Source organism: Microcaecilia unicolor, chromosome 1 (assembly GCF_901765095.1).
Source record: "Microcaecilia unicolor chromosome 1, aMicUni1.1, whole genome shotgun sequence".
Lineage (NCBI taxonomy): Eukaryota > Metazoa > Chordata > Amphibia > Gymnophiona > Siphonopidae > Microcaecilia > Microcaecilia unicolor.
In genome coordinates, this window is record NC_044031.1 from 721,113,882 (window position 1) to 721,129,755 (window position 15,874).

The 15,874-nt window shown below is 39.7% G+C and overlaps 1 protein-coding gene across 1 annotated transcript in view; it reads right to left on the reverse strand.

Annotated features, from left to right (window-relative positions):
- Positions 1–15,874, reverse strand: part of ATP8B4 (ATPase phospholipid transporting 8B4 (putative)) — a 467,603-nt gene that overhangs the window by 112,875 nt on the left and 338,854 nt on the right. The window contains exons 11-12 of the mRNA XM_030189574.1: positions 11,505–11,593; positions 5,792–5,988 (exon numbers count right to left, since the gene is read on the reverse strand). Coding sequence (XP_030045434.1) covers positions 5,792–5,988; positions 11,505–11,593 — 286 coding nt within the window. The remainder of the gene's footprint in view (positions 1–5,791; positions 5,989–11,504; positions 11,594–15,874) is intronic.

The window sequence follows — 15,874 nt, forward strand, 5'->3', positions numbered from 1 at the left end:
AGCTGGCTGGCAAAGCGTTGATGTCCTGCAAGAGTTTAAGCTTCTAAAGCCAGGGTAAATCCCTGTAGTGGACAGTAATAACTGGGCAGTCTGGGTGGATCAACTGGTCTTTTTCTGCCATCAACTACTTTGTAATAGTCACATTCCCAGTTTTTAAACATTCCACTTGCACTCTCTCATTCTTGTGCATTTATGTTTTATGGGTGTCACCCTGATTCTTGCATGGAGTGCTAAAAAGATCAGTACCAATATCAGTAAGAACTTGAGTACTGGAAGCGCGTTAATATATAGCACATTAATATCACCTCAGCATATGCCTGAAATAGACTTCCTGAGGCGGTATGTCAAGTTCCACCTCTGGCCGTCTTCAAAACTAGGCTAAAAGCCCACCTTTTTTATGCTGCTTTTAACTCCTAACCCTTACTCACTTGATTCAGTACCCATGTTTTATCATTCCCACCTTAGTAATTCCCTTATCTCTTATTTGTCCTGTTTGTCTATCCTAATTAGACTGTAAGTTCTGTCGAGCAGGGACTGTCTCTTTATGTCCAGTGTACACTGCTGCGTACGTCTTGTAGCGCTATAGAAACGATAAGTAGTAGTAGTAGTAAGTAGTAAAACACCTGGACCCTTGCCTTGTAAAACACTGCTGAGCAGTGCAATGTGGGGGATCAGTGTTTAGATTCCCTACCCATTGTGGCTGGATGGGCTTGGTCACACCAAAGAAGTCCCATAAGTACATAAGTATTGCCACACTGGAACAGTCCGAAGGTCCATCAAGCCCAGCATCCTGTTTCCAACAGTGGCCAATCCAGGTCACAAATACCTGGAAAGATACCAAAAAAGCTCAATACGTTTTATGCTGCTTATCCCAGAAATAAGGAGTGGATTTTCCCCAAGTCTATGGACTTTTCCTTTAGGAAGCCGTTCAAACCTTTTTTAAACCCAGTTAAGCTAACTGCCTTTACCACATTCTCTGGCAACAAATTCCAGAGTTTAATTACACATTGAGTGAAGAAACATTTTCTCCAATTCGTTTTCAATTTACTACTTTGTAGCTTTATTGCATGCCCCCTAGTCCTAGTATTTTCGGAAAGAGTAAACAAACGATTCACGTCTACCCGTTCCACTCTACTCATTATTTTATAGACCTCTATCATATCTCCCCTCAGCCATCTTTTCTCCAAGCTGAAGAGCCCTAGATGCTTCAGCCTTTCCTCATAGGGAAGTTGTACCATCCCCTTTATCATTTTCGTTGCCCTTCTCTGTACCTTTTCTAATTCCACTATACCCAGGGAAGGAGGGGAAACGGTGGTGCTGCCACTCAAGTCCCTGCTGGCCAATAAGTGCTGCCTCTATTTAATAACACCTGTGCTTAATTATAATAATAATAATGATTTCAAATGTGTGTTACACACCAACTTTGAGGAAATGTTCTATTTTAAAGTATAAAATGTCAAACCATATCAAAAAAGAAAACAAACCCAAACAAAGGAAAAAATTATTAACAGAGCAGATTAAAGAAAAATTGTTAATAGCGTCTACTTGACGCTGATGTTCAGATTGGAAACAACATTTTGATCAAGAGACCTGCTTCCAGGGACTGTAAGGTGTCGCAAAAAACATTGTACTGGTGGCAAAAGCCGACCCAGGTAACCACCACCAGTACAATGTTTTTTGCGACACCTTACAATCCTCGGAAGCAGGTCTCTTGATCGAAACGCTATTTCCAATATGAACATCAGCGTCAAGTAGTCGCTATTAACAATTTTTCTTTAATCTGCTCTGTTAATAATTTTTTTCCCTTTGTTTGGATTTGTTTTCTTTTTGATATGGTTTGACATTTTATGCTTTAAAATAGAACATTTCCTCAAAGTAGCACACAGTTGAAATCTTCATTATTATAACTGTAATTAAACAGAGGTGTTATTAAATAGTGGTTTCCGGTAGGCAAGTGGTTGATGATACACAGTAGGCTCAAGGGTTTGAAATAGCTGAGCGCTATAGGAGACCTAATAGCCTGGCCATTGTTATATATCTGATGCCTCCGGTTCCTTTCTCCTCTCTTCTGACATCTCAGTATTCTTTATATCCCAATGATCGGCAACATATTCTGAGGGTATGCTATAGCACCCTAGATGAAGATACAGCTGACTATTCAGTATGTGTAACCTGATTCAAACAGAAAAATGTTATGGATAAATACTAAGTACACATTTACAGTTTTAGCACCACGGCGAAGATTTCTTTTTAAACAAACATGGAAAATGAAAAACAGGCACTTTTACCATAAATGTCCCTGACTAGAGATTTGAGGAGAGGTTGGATATGCTTCAGACTTTGTTCATAATAGGATAAAAATATGAAGAAGAAAAAAAAACCCTTCAGAATCAAAAACGAATCAGCAGCAAACAACAACTAGTGAACAGGGCTGATCAAATGACCTGATTTGTACCAAGGTTCTAAAGTAACAGTGTTTGCTGACAAATGGTCTGATGGATCTAGAAGCTTCTGTCTGGAATTGTGTTCTCTGCAGCCTGGCTTTTGGTCTTTTTGGACTGCCAGCCAAACACCAAAGAAAGAAAAGTACACAGAACCTCCCTCAAACCACCACAATTTCTTGCTTTAAAATGTGAAAAAATTTGTGGAGAATGGTTGGTTGTCTAGGTATCCAGGACAGAAAGTCATGCCAATTCTAGTCAGACTCACAGAAAAACAGTTTTGAAAATAAATATAAATTTAACTTTGTGGACCTTTTTCTTTTTTTAACAAGAAAACTGAGTACTTTTCTGTGGTTAAACATGGCAAAGGAAGAAATGAGAAGCATAGTTTAAGTAGAAAAGAATTACAACAATGCGTTTCTAAAACAATATTTTCTTTCTCCAACTGCCTCCCTTTCCACCACAGATTCTTGCCATGGACCCAAAGAATGGGTTAGCTTGAGGGATGGCATGTCGGAAGATGCTGAAGTAGAATACAGCAAATCCCGTTCTCATTTTACCAAATTGATTCTCACTCCTGTAGATGGTCTTCTTTTGTCGCGCTACATGGAGAGTCCTTGAAACTAATTGCTGACAGAATTAGAGCACACTTATGAAAGCATTTTTTTTCAGTCAACACTTAATTAAGCCGAGGAATTTGTCGCTAGATGATGTGGCCAATGTTATTAGTTTAGCTGGGGATGAGCAACAAGAAATGGATGTACTCCTTCGGATCTGCAGGGTACTTCTCACTGACCCAGAACGGTCACTGTTGCTGGGCTTCATAGGCCATTGGTCTGACAATTATGACACTTTGGCTGGTCTTCTATTAAGCCGCAGGGAAGCAGTTTATATATTTTTTTCTAAAATAAAAAAATTAATAATGAAAATTGGATAATATATATTTTCCCCCAGATTCTGTATAGGTCACCCAAATTTGGGCATGGATCACAAATGCAATTTCACAGTATGGTAAAACAAGGCTGCACATGAATGAGGCTGGGAGAGGTTTACAAGACAACAAGGGAAGAAATCACATGTTCTCCATCAAAGAAATTCTAGTATCAAGGCTTTGTAAAAGTCTTTGTTGAAAAGTCTAAAACATTTACTTTTTCGGGTGCAGGGAATGACAGAGTTCTCTAACTCTGCTCAACTCTCAGTTGATGGACAATGAGGCAAGAATAAAACAGATTTCTGGCTGAATTCTGAATTCTAGCAAAAGGAGCAAACACCATATGCCATGCTATCTTAGGGGTCCTTTTATTAAAGGGGAATTTTTAGCGGTGCAAACAACCCTCATCTTCCTCTTCATCCAAAGTATTCTCAATTGCTCCAGTTTTATTTCCTGTAGAGGAACCAGTGGTAGATACTTGCTCCCCTCAAGTATCATTATTGGATGCTTGGAATATTGTAAAGTGGACTGAAGCACTGCTTCGAGGACCTGAACAGCAACTCTGTGATTTTTCTCAGATTTTGGTTTCTAAAGTAGATGAATTGGAACATAAAATAGTTTCTCTTGATGTTTCCTTTAACAGGTGTTCAACAGGTTGGGGCTTCCCACATTAAGGATAGTCTACACCTGCATAGACAATTGGAGATTGCAGAAAATCAACTGAGATCTTCTAATCTGAGGTTCCTAAATTTTCCTGTTTGTCCCTTTTGAGATCCTATTGCAGAAGTATTTCAAAGAAGTGTTGGTTTTGCCTAATGCTGATTCAATTTTGACTTCTAAATGTATTGATTTGCCAGATAAAGCATTGAGGTCTCAGCAGGACAGAGGTGTTCTGTCATCTCATTCTAATATGATGGAGAATTTGACCGCTTTTTTTAGAAACTTCGTATGATTATTTTACTTGATACTCCACCCTGCTGGTTTCTTTTGCTTTGGATATAGACAAACTTATGGTTTTGAAAACTTATTTGAGGAAGAAAGATTTCCTTTTTTGTGGTGGTAAGCATCAAATATTTCCTGACTTTTCTAGAGCCACTGAGGTCAGGCGTAAACAGTTTCTTCAGTTTAAGTCTAAAGTTTTGGCTCTGGGAGCAAGGTTCCTCCTGAAGTTTCCTTCTAAATGTTTAATTTCTCTTTCTGAAGCTCAATATGTCTTTGAACCAGATCAGCTAAAGAGGTTCTTGTTAGAGAGGGAAGCTAAATAGTCAACTAACTGTGGTCATTGTAATCAAGATCACCTAAAGATACAATCAGGTAACCAATGTTATTTAGCATTCCTTTTGAGATTTCTTTTTCCTAAGTTATTTTTGTTAACATCTGCACTATTCTCCTTCTGTAATGTTAACTATTATATTTCTGGTACTTTGTACTCTTTTTGACATTTCAATTTAAAAAAAAAACCCTTATAAATGTATAAAACATATCTATACATTTAAATGAAAAAATAATGGAAAATAAAACTCATAAATCCATTAATACGTGTATATCAAAATATATTAGTCAATAAAAATGAGCAATAACAGTAATATAAATACAAACAGAATGTATGTAAGTACATAAGTATTGCCATACTGGGACAGACTGAAGCTCCTTCAAGCCCAGCATCCTGTTTCCAACAGTGACCAATCCAGCTCACACGTACCTGGCAAGATCCCAAATGAGTACAATACATTTTATGTTGCTTTATCCTAGAAATGCTATGACACCTTGGTTATTCCACTGTAAATAGTGTTGCCTATCTTACCAAAAAAGTCTAGAACTCCTTAATGAATCATGCAGGTCAGCCTCTTAAGAGATAGATAGATAGATAGATAGATAGATAGATAGATAGATAGATAGATAGATAGATAGATAGATAGATAGATAGATAGATAGATAGATAGATAAACTTAGTAAGGCAATGGCGTAACAAAAATGAGCAAGAAGTTCTGATATGATGTTCACTGATCCTTAGTCAACCAAAAGTTATTACTTGGGACTGAGTGGGATAGATAGGCAGAAGTGTTATTTAAAAAAACTCTGAATAGTCATGTTAAAAGGACTCATTGACAATGGAAGCAGCAGATTAAGGCCCCCTTTTACTAAGGCGGCCTCACCTTTTTAGCGCGCGCTATAATTGTAGGCGCGCTAAACGTTACAGACACCCATAGGAATGTATTGGCATCTTTAACGTTTAGCACACCTACAATTTTAGCGTGCGCTAAAAACGTCAGCGCGCCTTAGTAAAAGGGGGTCTTAGGTTATAAACATTAACTTAAGTGAAACCGATGAATGCTTAAATTAAGAAAAAACAAGCTCCGTAAAAAAAAATAATAATAACAAATGAATTTATGAATGTAATAAACACATTACCTCTTACCTTACATATAAGGATATAGGCACAACTGTGTTCAGTATGATAATGTATGACCAAAAGGTTAGAAATCCTGAAAATACAGAACTGTTCACCACTTCCTTCCAATGCAGATACATTCGGAAGCGGCTCCCGACCTGATGCTCCCAAATGGAGTTTCCTCCTGCCAGAATAATCCCCATACATATCAGAAAACCAAAGATCTGAAAACAGAAGCAGCAGAGACATTTATGTAACACAATGAATGCTGCAGCTGTGACCAAGATACTTTTGTGAAGGAAGCAAAGATTCAAAAACCAGGTTGAAAAATTCTCCCCCGTACTGGTAAGTCCTATAATAGAGACAGGAAGAGCACCTGCGGAGAACAGCTGCAGGTTAAGGCTCTTTTCAGTTGGCATCAGATCCTTGAACTGACTCTTAATGAATGCGGCCAACTGTTCCCATGACAAGCAGAGAGAGCTTACATCAGTACATTCTGCAAAAGCTCTCATGCAAGGTTCTTGAGGCAAAACAGGTAAAGGGATTTGGATTTCATTTCTTTTTTTTTTACCATTTATAAAACAACTTTGCAAATTATATATGTTCTCCACTCCTATCCTAGCTGAGACAATATTTAACCATCTCTCTAACCTCGTGTGCAACTTTCTTTAAATTAGTCACCTTACTTTCTAACTCTTCTTACTCTCTTACCTATCTATATGTTCCATCTTTGCTTTACCCTTCACTATCAATTAAAATGTTCTATTACGTATTGTGTTGACATTGTAAGTAGTATACTATCCAGCTTATAATCGAAAGAGAAAAACGCCTATATTGCGACCCAAATCGGGAGATGGGCGTCTTTCTCCCGTCGGCGCCCAAATCGGTATAATCGAAAGCCGATTTTGGGCGTTTCCAACTGCAATCCATCACGGAAACGGGTAAAGTTGATGGGGGCGTGTTGGAGGCGTGGTGAAAGAGGAACTGGGGCGTGGTTATCGGCCGAGGAGAGATGGGCGTCTTTAGCTGATAATCGAAAAAAAAAAAGGCGTTTTTACCGCGATTTTGGGTCACTTTTTTTGGACCTTTTTTTTTCACGAACAGGTCCCAAAAAAGTGCCCCAACTGACCAGATGACCACTGGAGGGAATCGGGGATGACCTCCCCGGATTCCCCCAGTGGTCACTAACCCCTTCCCACCAAAAAAAAAAACACTTTAAAAACTTTTTTTCCAGCCTCTATGCCAGCCTCAAATGCCATACCCACCTCCATGACAGCAGAATGTGTTCTATCCTGTGACAGCCTTTCCCTGGTTCTGATGTGGCTCTCGGGTGAGTGTGACACCTTTTCTGTTATGCGCACTGCAGAGTCACATCAGCAATGCATTGTGGTGGGTGTAGGGTATTGGGCTCCATGATTCCACTAGCTTGTGGCAAATGCTCACGATGTTGGTAGTTGGTAGGCTCTACTCCCATGGTGCTTTTCCCCCTGCTTACTGGGTCAGAGTGTGCCCTGTTTTGTTTCCGGTAGTCCATGAGGTAGTGGCCATTTTTGTAAGCCAGTTTTAGATCCCTTTCACATGTTACCCATGTTACAGAACTTAGTTCTTACCTTGAATGTGGCTGAAAGAGGGCATTGTACAGCATTCTGCCAGCTCTGACCTACTGCTCATCTCAGTACCAGGGAGACTCGTTGCCAGTGGGGCACAACCTCTGATCTGCAGTTAACTGTGAGTAAGCGTGCTTATTCCAATAAAGGACGTTTTCGGAGAGATTAGTCTTCAGGTGTCAACTGGTGTGCCAATGTTATGTAGCAGCAACAAGTCCTAGAGGTCTGCGTGTATGCAGGTCCCTGGAGCACTTTTAGTGGGTACCGCAGTGCACTTCAGCCAGGCGGACCCAGGCCCATCCCCCCCTACCTGTAACACTTGTGCTGGTAAATGGGAGGTCTGCAAAACCCACTGTACCCACATTTAGGTGCCCCCTTCACCCCTAAGAGCTATGGTAGTGTTGTACATTTGTGGGTAGTGGGTTTTGGGGGAGGGGGGTTGGGTGCTCAGCACCCGTGGTAAGGGAGCTATGCATGTGGGAGCATTGTCTGAAGTCCACCACACTGACCTCTAGGGTGCCCAGTTGGTGTCCTGGCATGTCAGGGGGGCGAGTGTACTACGAATCGTGGCCCCTCCCACGACCAAATGGCTTGGATTAGGACATTTTTGAGCTGGGTGTTTTTAGTTTCCATTATCGCTAAAAAAAACAAACGCCCAGCTGAAAAACGTCCATTTTTTTCGAAAATACGGTCTGTCCCGCCTCTTCACGTACCCGTTTTCAGACACAGAGGCCCATGGAGATAGGCGTTTGCGTTCGATTATGCCCCTCCACAGCATACTTTGTATTATTTGAATATTTTTACTGCTGTAATTGCCTATTGCTCATGTTTGATCTATTTTTACTGTACACCGCCTTGAATGAATTCCTTCAAAAAGGCGGTAAATACATCCTAATAAATAAATAAATAAACAAAGCAATATATGTAATCCCTGAAGAAAGCATAAATTAAATATAGAATCCTATGTCCCAGCAAGACAACACACAAATACAAAGCTAAGAGGGCACTGCACAGCAATGCCTAGCCACCTGCAGGTATCCCCAATATACATTTATCCAGCATTAAGGTCTTCCAAAAAAAAGCAATAAGAGCCAGTGCAACCCAGCACCCCAAGATCGTCTCCTGGGACATGGATGCCATTCATGGATGACAGATCCTCTAGCCCTAACTGACACTAGCCCTACAACATCTAATGTTCCAGCTATTCCAGCCCCTCCACCTCATATATCTCTAAACATCTCCCCCAATTCATGCTCACAACCTCTTTCCACCTATACTTGCCCATACGTTTGCTTCATCAGTATAGCTGCCAAAAAGACAACTTTATATTCAAACACTTCCACTGTGTACACATGACTATTTATTGGTTTTGTTATAAAAAGCTCTTCCGTTAAGCCCCTGCCATTCTTCTGAATGATTACAAGTATTAAATTGCCACTGCAACCATGCATTCTAGTCCAATAACTGCCAAAAAAATCATCTGAATGATATTGTCTAAATCAGGGTTTCTCAACCCAGTCATCAGAACATACCCATTAGTTGGGTTTTCAGGATATCCATAGCAAATACATATGATACAGACTTGCATGCACTGCCTACTTTGAATGGACATCTATTTCATACCCATTCATTGTGGAAATGAAGAAAACCCCAATGACTGCGGGTGTGCCGAGGATTGGGTTGAGAACCTTAGTACAAATCAATAGAAGTCTAAAACTGTATCACTGTGACGTGATTACCATCCTACCACATACAATCCTTAGGCTGCTAAGCAAGTACACTATAGTCATTTTGGGGCTCATTTTCAAAACAGAAAAACGTCCAAAATAAACGGCACAAAGCGGCAGATAGATGATTTTTTTTGCCAAATCACTATATTCAAAATCCATTTTTAAGGCGATTTTCTATGCAGTTCATATTTAGTACATCCAAATCATAAGGGGTCATGTTGGGCAGGATCTGGCCATTCCCAAAACTTGGATGCTTTTCTGCCATAATGGAATAAAGTAAAAACACCCAAGGTTAATATGCTCATTGTGTGATATTTAACACGAAGAGTTTATTATGTATGTTTATAAGTTGACCGCTGTAATGGGGTCCCCTTTCTTCTGTGTCACCAATAAAAATTGTTATAATAAAAGTTAGATATTTTGGTCTAGACCTCTTTCAATCACGACTAAGTCACAGAAAGGTGCTCTAAATGATCAAATGGCCACTGGAGGGATTAAGACATAACCCTTTATACTCCCCCAGTGGTCACTGACCTCCCCCCGCCACCCCTTACAGATGTGAAAGAAACAGTAAGTAGCAGCCTCTTTGACAGCTTCAGATGTTATGGCCAGTCCTATTAGAGCAGAAGCAGGTCCCTGGAGTAGCCTAGTGGTCAGTGCAGTGCGCTACTCATATCCCATTCTGTTACACTTGTGGTGAAAAGTGTGAGCCCTTCAAAACCCACCAAAAACCTACTGTATCCACATATAGGTGACACCTGAAGATATGAGGGCTATTGTAGTAGTGTACAGTTGGGTATAGTAGGTTTTTGGTGGGTTTTGGAGGGCTCACCATACAATATATAAGGGGTAACGGTGAGATGTGTACATAAGAACATAAGAATAGCCATACTAGGTCAGACCAATGGTCTATCTAGCCCAGTATCCTGCTTCCAACAGTGGTCAATCCGGGTCACAAGTACCTAGCAGAAACCCAAATAGTAGCAACATTCTATGCTACCATCCCCAGGGCAAGAAGTAGCTTCCCCCATGTCCACTCAATAACAGTACCTGGGACCTTTTATGTTAAGTTCACTGCCGTGCCCCCTAGGGTGCCCCACAGCACTGCTGGGATGTCTCTGTGGCCAGGCTACTAAGAATGCTGGTCCCCCATATATCCCAATGGCTTGTTTTTGTGTGTTTTCCCTTGGACTTTTTTTTTCCAAAAATGGTCCAAAAAGATAGACACACTGAGCATAAAAACATCTAGCAAATGGCCGTTTTCAAAACAAAAAGCTGGATGTTTTTCTGGTTTGAAAATGGCCACATTCACTACTGCATGCCCTTCTATATGGTTTACCATTGATGTGTATTATATACATCCTTAATTAATATTCAGTAATACTGAAACTGAAAACCACGTCAAGGAGCATGAGTTTGATGTCCAATTCAGTCTTCCAGCTTCCCGGGTCACCCAGGGCTGGGGAAACTGCAGATGTAGTGTTTATAACCCACAAAGTGGGGTTGTCATCGTGCAATGGCAACACCTAGAGGCCGAATTTAGGGCCATGAGTGAAGCCATTTAGAAGGAGTCAAGGGTGCATGGCTCTTGTCTGAGGCTGACCATGGCAAAGCACTTTTTTCACATATCTCTACAATTGTATTCTCTGATAAGTATAATGTTATGGTTCATGTACAACAGCGTTTATATAAATGTTTGGTTTTAATTTACGATACTTTTAATTTATTATTTATATGTTTTATTATAACTCATGTCAGTTACCAGTATCATTACTATTATTGTTCTGATTCATATTTTTATGTATGATTAACCCAGACCCTTGACGCAGGCGCTGTGCACCAAAACACAGCCCGTGTCAGATCAGCATTGTAAAATTGATGTTTATCGAGAAAGAACTGTGTCCAGTCTCTGAAGGCTCTTGGTGCTTTTTGCTATATTTTGGACTTGGTTCTGTACTTTGGGCCCTCTCTGTATTGTTATTTTTTGAGACTGGCATTTGGATTTGAGATCAAAAAGTGAAATATGGATTGTGACCTGCTGCTTTGACTGCAGAAGTAATTTAATCTATGTTAATTTGTCATGGTTAGTGTAATTTGATTAATTTGATTTATTTCATCTTATTTTTCTGTTATGGTTTTAATGTTTTTCTTGTGGTATGACTGACTCGGCATGTATGCTTACTTTCTTTCCTATCAAGATATTGCAGTTCCTTTCTGAAAAACTGAAATTTTAGTCTGTAAACCGTCTAGACCCCTTTGTTTGGAGAAGGCGTTATAGGAAGTTTTAATAAACTATAAACTAAGCAGCCAGTTCTAAGATCATTTCTGTAAAGAGCAAAAGTTTTATACAAAACATGAATTTATATCTCCCAATTCTTTGCCTAGTCAGATGCTGCAACTTACCCACAATACTAGAGTGTTCATTAGACGATCAATGCTTGTTCTTTTAAATTTCGTTTTGCCACTGTTCTGCATTAGTTTAGTGTCGGGGCCTGCAACAATGAAATTGTTATTTGGTTTGAATTCAGTATTTTACATGAGAAAAAATGTTAGTAAGCATATGTTAGATTCGTCTTCAAATCACAGCATAAAAGGACGGAAAATAAAGCCCAAAAAAGAAAAGGGACTTCAATTCAATTCTTGTATACCGCTAATATCCCCTTTCCAGGACTGTCAACTAAACCAGTTATTTGATATCTCAGCTGCAGTAACTCCTTCCTTATGGATTTAGATTTAGCATACACTTTTCAGTAGCAGTTCAAGGTGAGTTGTATTTAGGTACAGTACGTATTTTTCTGTCTCCAGAGGGCTTACAATTTTAGTGGCATGTTTATTAAAGTGTGCTAGTTTATGAAATTAGGGACCCTTTTATTAAGGCGCGTAGGCACCTACATGTATCCAATGCATTTCAAATTGGAACTAATGCCTGGCTACCGCCCGGCTACCGCATGCCCCGAGTGGTAATTCCAAAACATGCGGTAGAAAATATTTTCTATTTTCTACCACGTGGTGCTTACCTGGCAGTACTCAGCAGTTTACACGCGCTGGCCGCTTACCGCTCAGTCAGTGCATAAGACCTTACCGCTAAGTCAATGGATGGTGGTAAGGTCTCAGCCCGAAAATGGACGTGCACTGGTTTTAATTTTGCCGCACATCCATTTTCCAGCACAAAAAAAAATGCCTTTTTTCCAGGCACAATGAGAAAATTGACCTGTGCACATCCCAAAGTGCCTACATCAGCACAGGCCACTTTTAGGCATGTCTTAGCAAAAGGGCCCCTTAATATGGGTTAACAATCAAAGTCAACATACCTTAAGTGCAAAGGTGCTATGGGAACTGTGGCCAACATTCCCCATGCAGTTTTCACACAGACAAATTCTCTAAAGTGTGTTACTTGCAAACTCAATGAACTGTCATTAGGTCAACCTGCATTACCTGCACATTTGCCAATTAACACATGCCAACTGGATATGCAGTCCACTCCCATTCTGCATCCATTTTCCACCTATTCCCTGCCCCATCACAAGCTCAGCAGTTAGCACCAGATTTGTTCTGCACTGGCTATTTTAATGCACGCTAATGGCTAGCAAACGCTAAAACCCAAACTAATTACATTACTGCACCTTAGTAAACATGCCCCTAAATTTGTACTAGAGACAGGGGGGATTAACTGCTAGATCCTGTATAGGTTGCACAAATTTGGGAGTGAATTGCAGATCCGCATGTAAACTAATTAGCTAATTTGACACTAACAATAATTAATGTTAACAAGCACTTAACTGGCAGTAATTAGGAGTTACTTGTGGATTTGCTGTATGCCCTACTCTATAACATGCACATCTAAATTTCATAGCTTGCAACTCCAATGGGGGTGTGGCCAAGGGAGGGGCATAGTCAGTACAGGGGCATTCCCAGAAATTAGATGCAATGTTATAGAATACCTGAATTTGAGCGCCTAACTGCCATTAGCTGGCCAGTGGTCCTGGTGTTTGCAACTAGCCTTAAAGCTTTAAAGCTAAGTTCTAAAAAAACAAAAATTCTAAGCACACAAAGCGATCAATTTTTAAAGTAATTAGCTTCTAGTGTTTGAATAAAATATAAAAATAATTTGGATATATGAAGAGGCGATTTAACAGAGTTGAGACTGTGTTTATCTCTTAACAAATGAACTGCGGCTGCACGTTTAGTGCCACTGAAGTCTGTGATAAAAAAAAAGATAAAAAAGTAAAAAAGACAGTAAGATATTAAGACATTTGTTGGATACAATGTTACTTTGAAATACTGCTATATTAAATACGTGTGAGGCACGAGGCTCTTTTGTTTTGTTTGATTAGTTGGGTTCCAGCATATACATCGGCCTTTGGCAGGCGTAAATGCTTGCACCTAAAGTTAGGCACAAAAGCTCTGATTCTATAAAGGCTGCCAAAACTTGTGCACACAAATTTAGGCACGTTCCAACTGGTGCGTACAATTTAATTATATAACAAGCCAATTACTACCAATAATCAGCATCTTAGCCTGCAATTATTGACACAAATTTGATTTAATCGGGACTAACATGCGTAAAGTTAATTTATGTGCGGACACACTTGGAATGCTTATGGACTACTGCAATCACAATACAGAGTATTTAGCCATGAAGGGAGGGGGGTGGGTGGGGGGGAGAAAAGTCATTATGTTTGCAATTGGTTGTATTGCAGTTCACTTTAATATTATATGTGATACAGCAGTTAGCTGCATATGTGTATGTATTTAGGAACAATGTGATTAATAAAACTACTTTTCAAATCAAAAAAAAAAAAAAGTTAATTTATGTGCGGTCCAAAAAAGGGGGCACGAAAATGAAAGGACCATGGGTATTTCAGGGCAGAACAGGGCATCGCTTCAAGTTATGTGGGTAATTACAGAATAATACTAACCCGTGCATAAATTTAGGTGTGCTAATACCAAAAATCCTACAGTCTCTGGTACAATACTAAATATCCAAACCAGGACACAAGTTGCCAAAACTCAAAGTTGTTCAAACTCAAATGCACTGCAAAGGCTACCCACACAGTGTTAGTATATATTTCAAAATTTTTTTATATGAATACCCTCAGAGTTTCCACTCATTACTGCAAGTGATGATATCACTGCCTGGTGGTTCAGCACTTCGTTCATCGGGTAATTCTTTTTATATATTTTGATATGCTGATCAGGTGATGTAAATCCTCCATTCACCTACTATGAAATGTCATATATATAAACAGTAGCCAATGCTGCTAGTATAATCAACAAATTCACATGCACTTATCTTGTAATCCGTGAAAGCTCCATCTTGTTAAAGTCAAAAGATGTATTATTCAATAGCCTCCCCCTATAAAGACGCCCTTATAAATTTAGGTGTGGGCATTTGAACCACGTTTTCATTGGTGCAAATGGCCGTGCCAGAAAATGTGTTTGTTATTTTTACTGTGGTGCTAACTGGGCAGCACGCTACATTGCCCGGTTAGCGCGGATTACCACTGGAATCCTTACCACTGTCTCAATGGGTGGCGGTAAGTGCTCCCCACCGTATGGCCACGTGATAAGAGTAATCTTACTTCATGGCCATTTTATTTTTAGGGGCTTTTTACCCGCTGCGGTAAAAAGGGCCCTGGCGTGCGAGAAAAATGGCTCCTGTCGCTACCACAGGGCCCTTTTACCACAGCTTGGTAAAAGGACACCCTAGTGACTTGCCCAAGATCACTAAAGCGGTATCATGGTTTCCCTCAACCCACTGTAACACAGCAAACACATGTATCTATCTATTTATCTATATATGCACTGATCAACACACATATGATTAATAAGCAGTTTTGTGTGAACATAATTTTTTTGATTGCAATTATTCAACATTTGTACAAAGTACCAATATAAGAAAACAATATAGCCCACATTAAGGGAATGAAAAAGAGAAATTAAACAACAACAATAAAGGAAATCAAGTTTAAACCCTTAGAGATTAAACCATAAATCCTGGCTAATTTATACTCTTCCTTCAATAACCACCCAGAATCATCTTGCTTATAAGTACACAAGGACATAAGTGTTGCCATACTGGAACAGACCGAAGGTCCATCAAGCCCAGCATCCTGTTTCCAACAGTGGCCAATTCAGGTTACAAGTACCTGGCAAGATCCCAAAACAGTGCGATACATTTTATGCTGCTTTTCCTAGAAATAAGCAGTGGATTTTCCCCAAGTCCATCTTAATAACGACTTACAGACTTTTCTTTTAAGGAGCTATCCAAATCCTTTTTAAACCCCGCTAAGCTAACTGCTTTTACCACATTCTCTGGCAACAAATCCAGAGTTTAATTACATGTTGAGTGAAGAAATATTTTCTCTGATTTGTTTTAAATTTACTACTTTGTAGCATCATTGCGTGCCCCCTAGTCCTAGTATTTTTGGAAAGAGTAAACAAGCGAGTCACGTCTACCCGTTCCACTTCACTCATTATTTTATAGACCTCTATCATATTTCCCCTCAGCCATCTTTTCTCCAAACTGAAGAGCCCTAGCCGCTTTAGCCTTTCCTCATAGGGAAGGCGTCCCATCCCTTTTATCATTTTTGTCACCCTTCTTTGTACCTTTTCTAATTCCACTATATCTTTTTTGAGATACGGTGACCAGAACTGCACACAATATTTAAGGTGAGTTTGCACCATGGAGTGATACAAAGGCATTATAACGTCCTCAATTTTGTTTTCCATTCCTTTCCTAATAATACCTAACATTCTATTTGCTTTCTTAG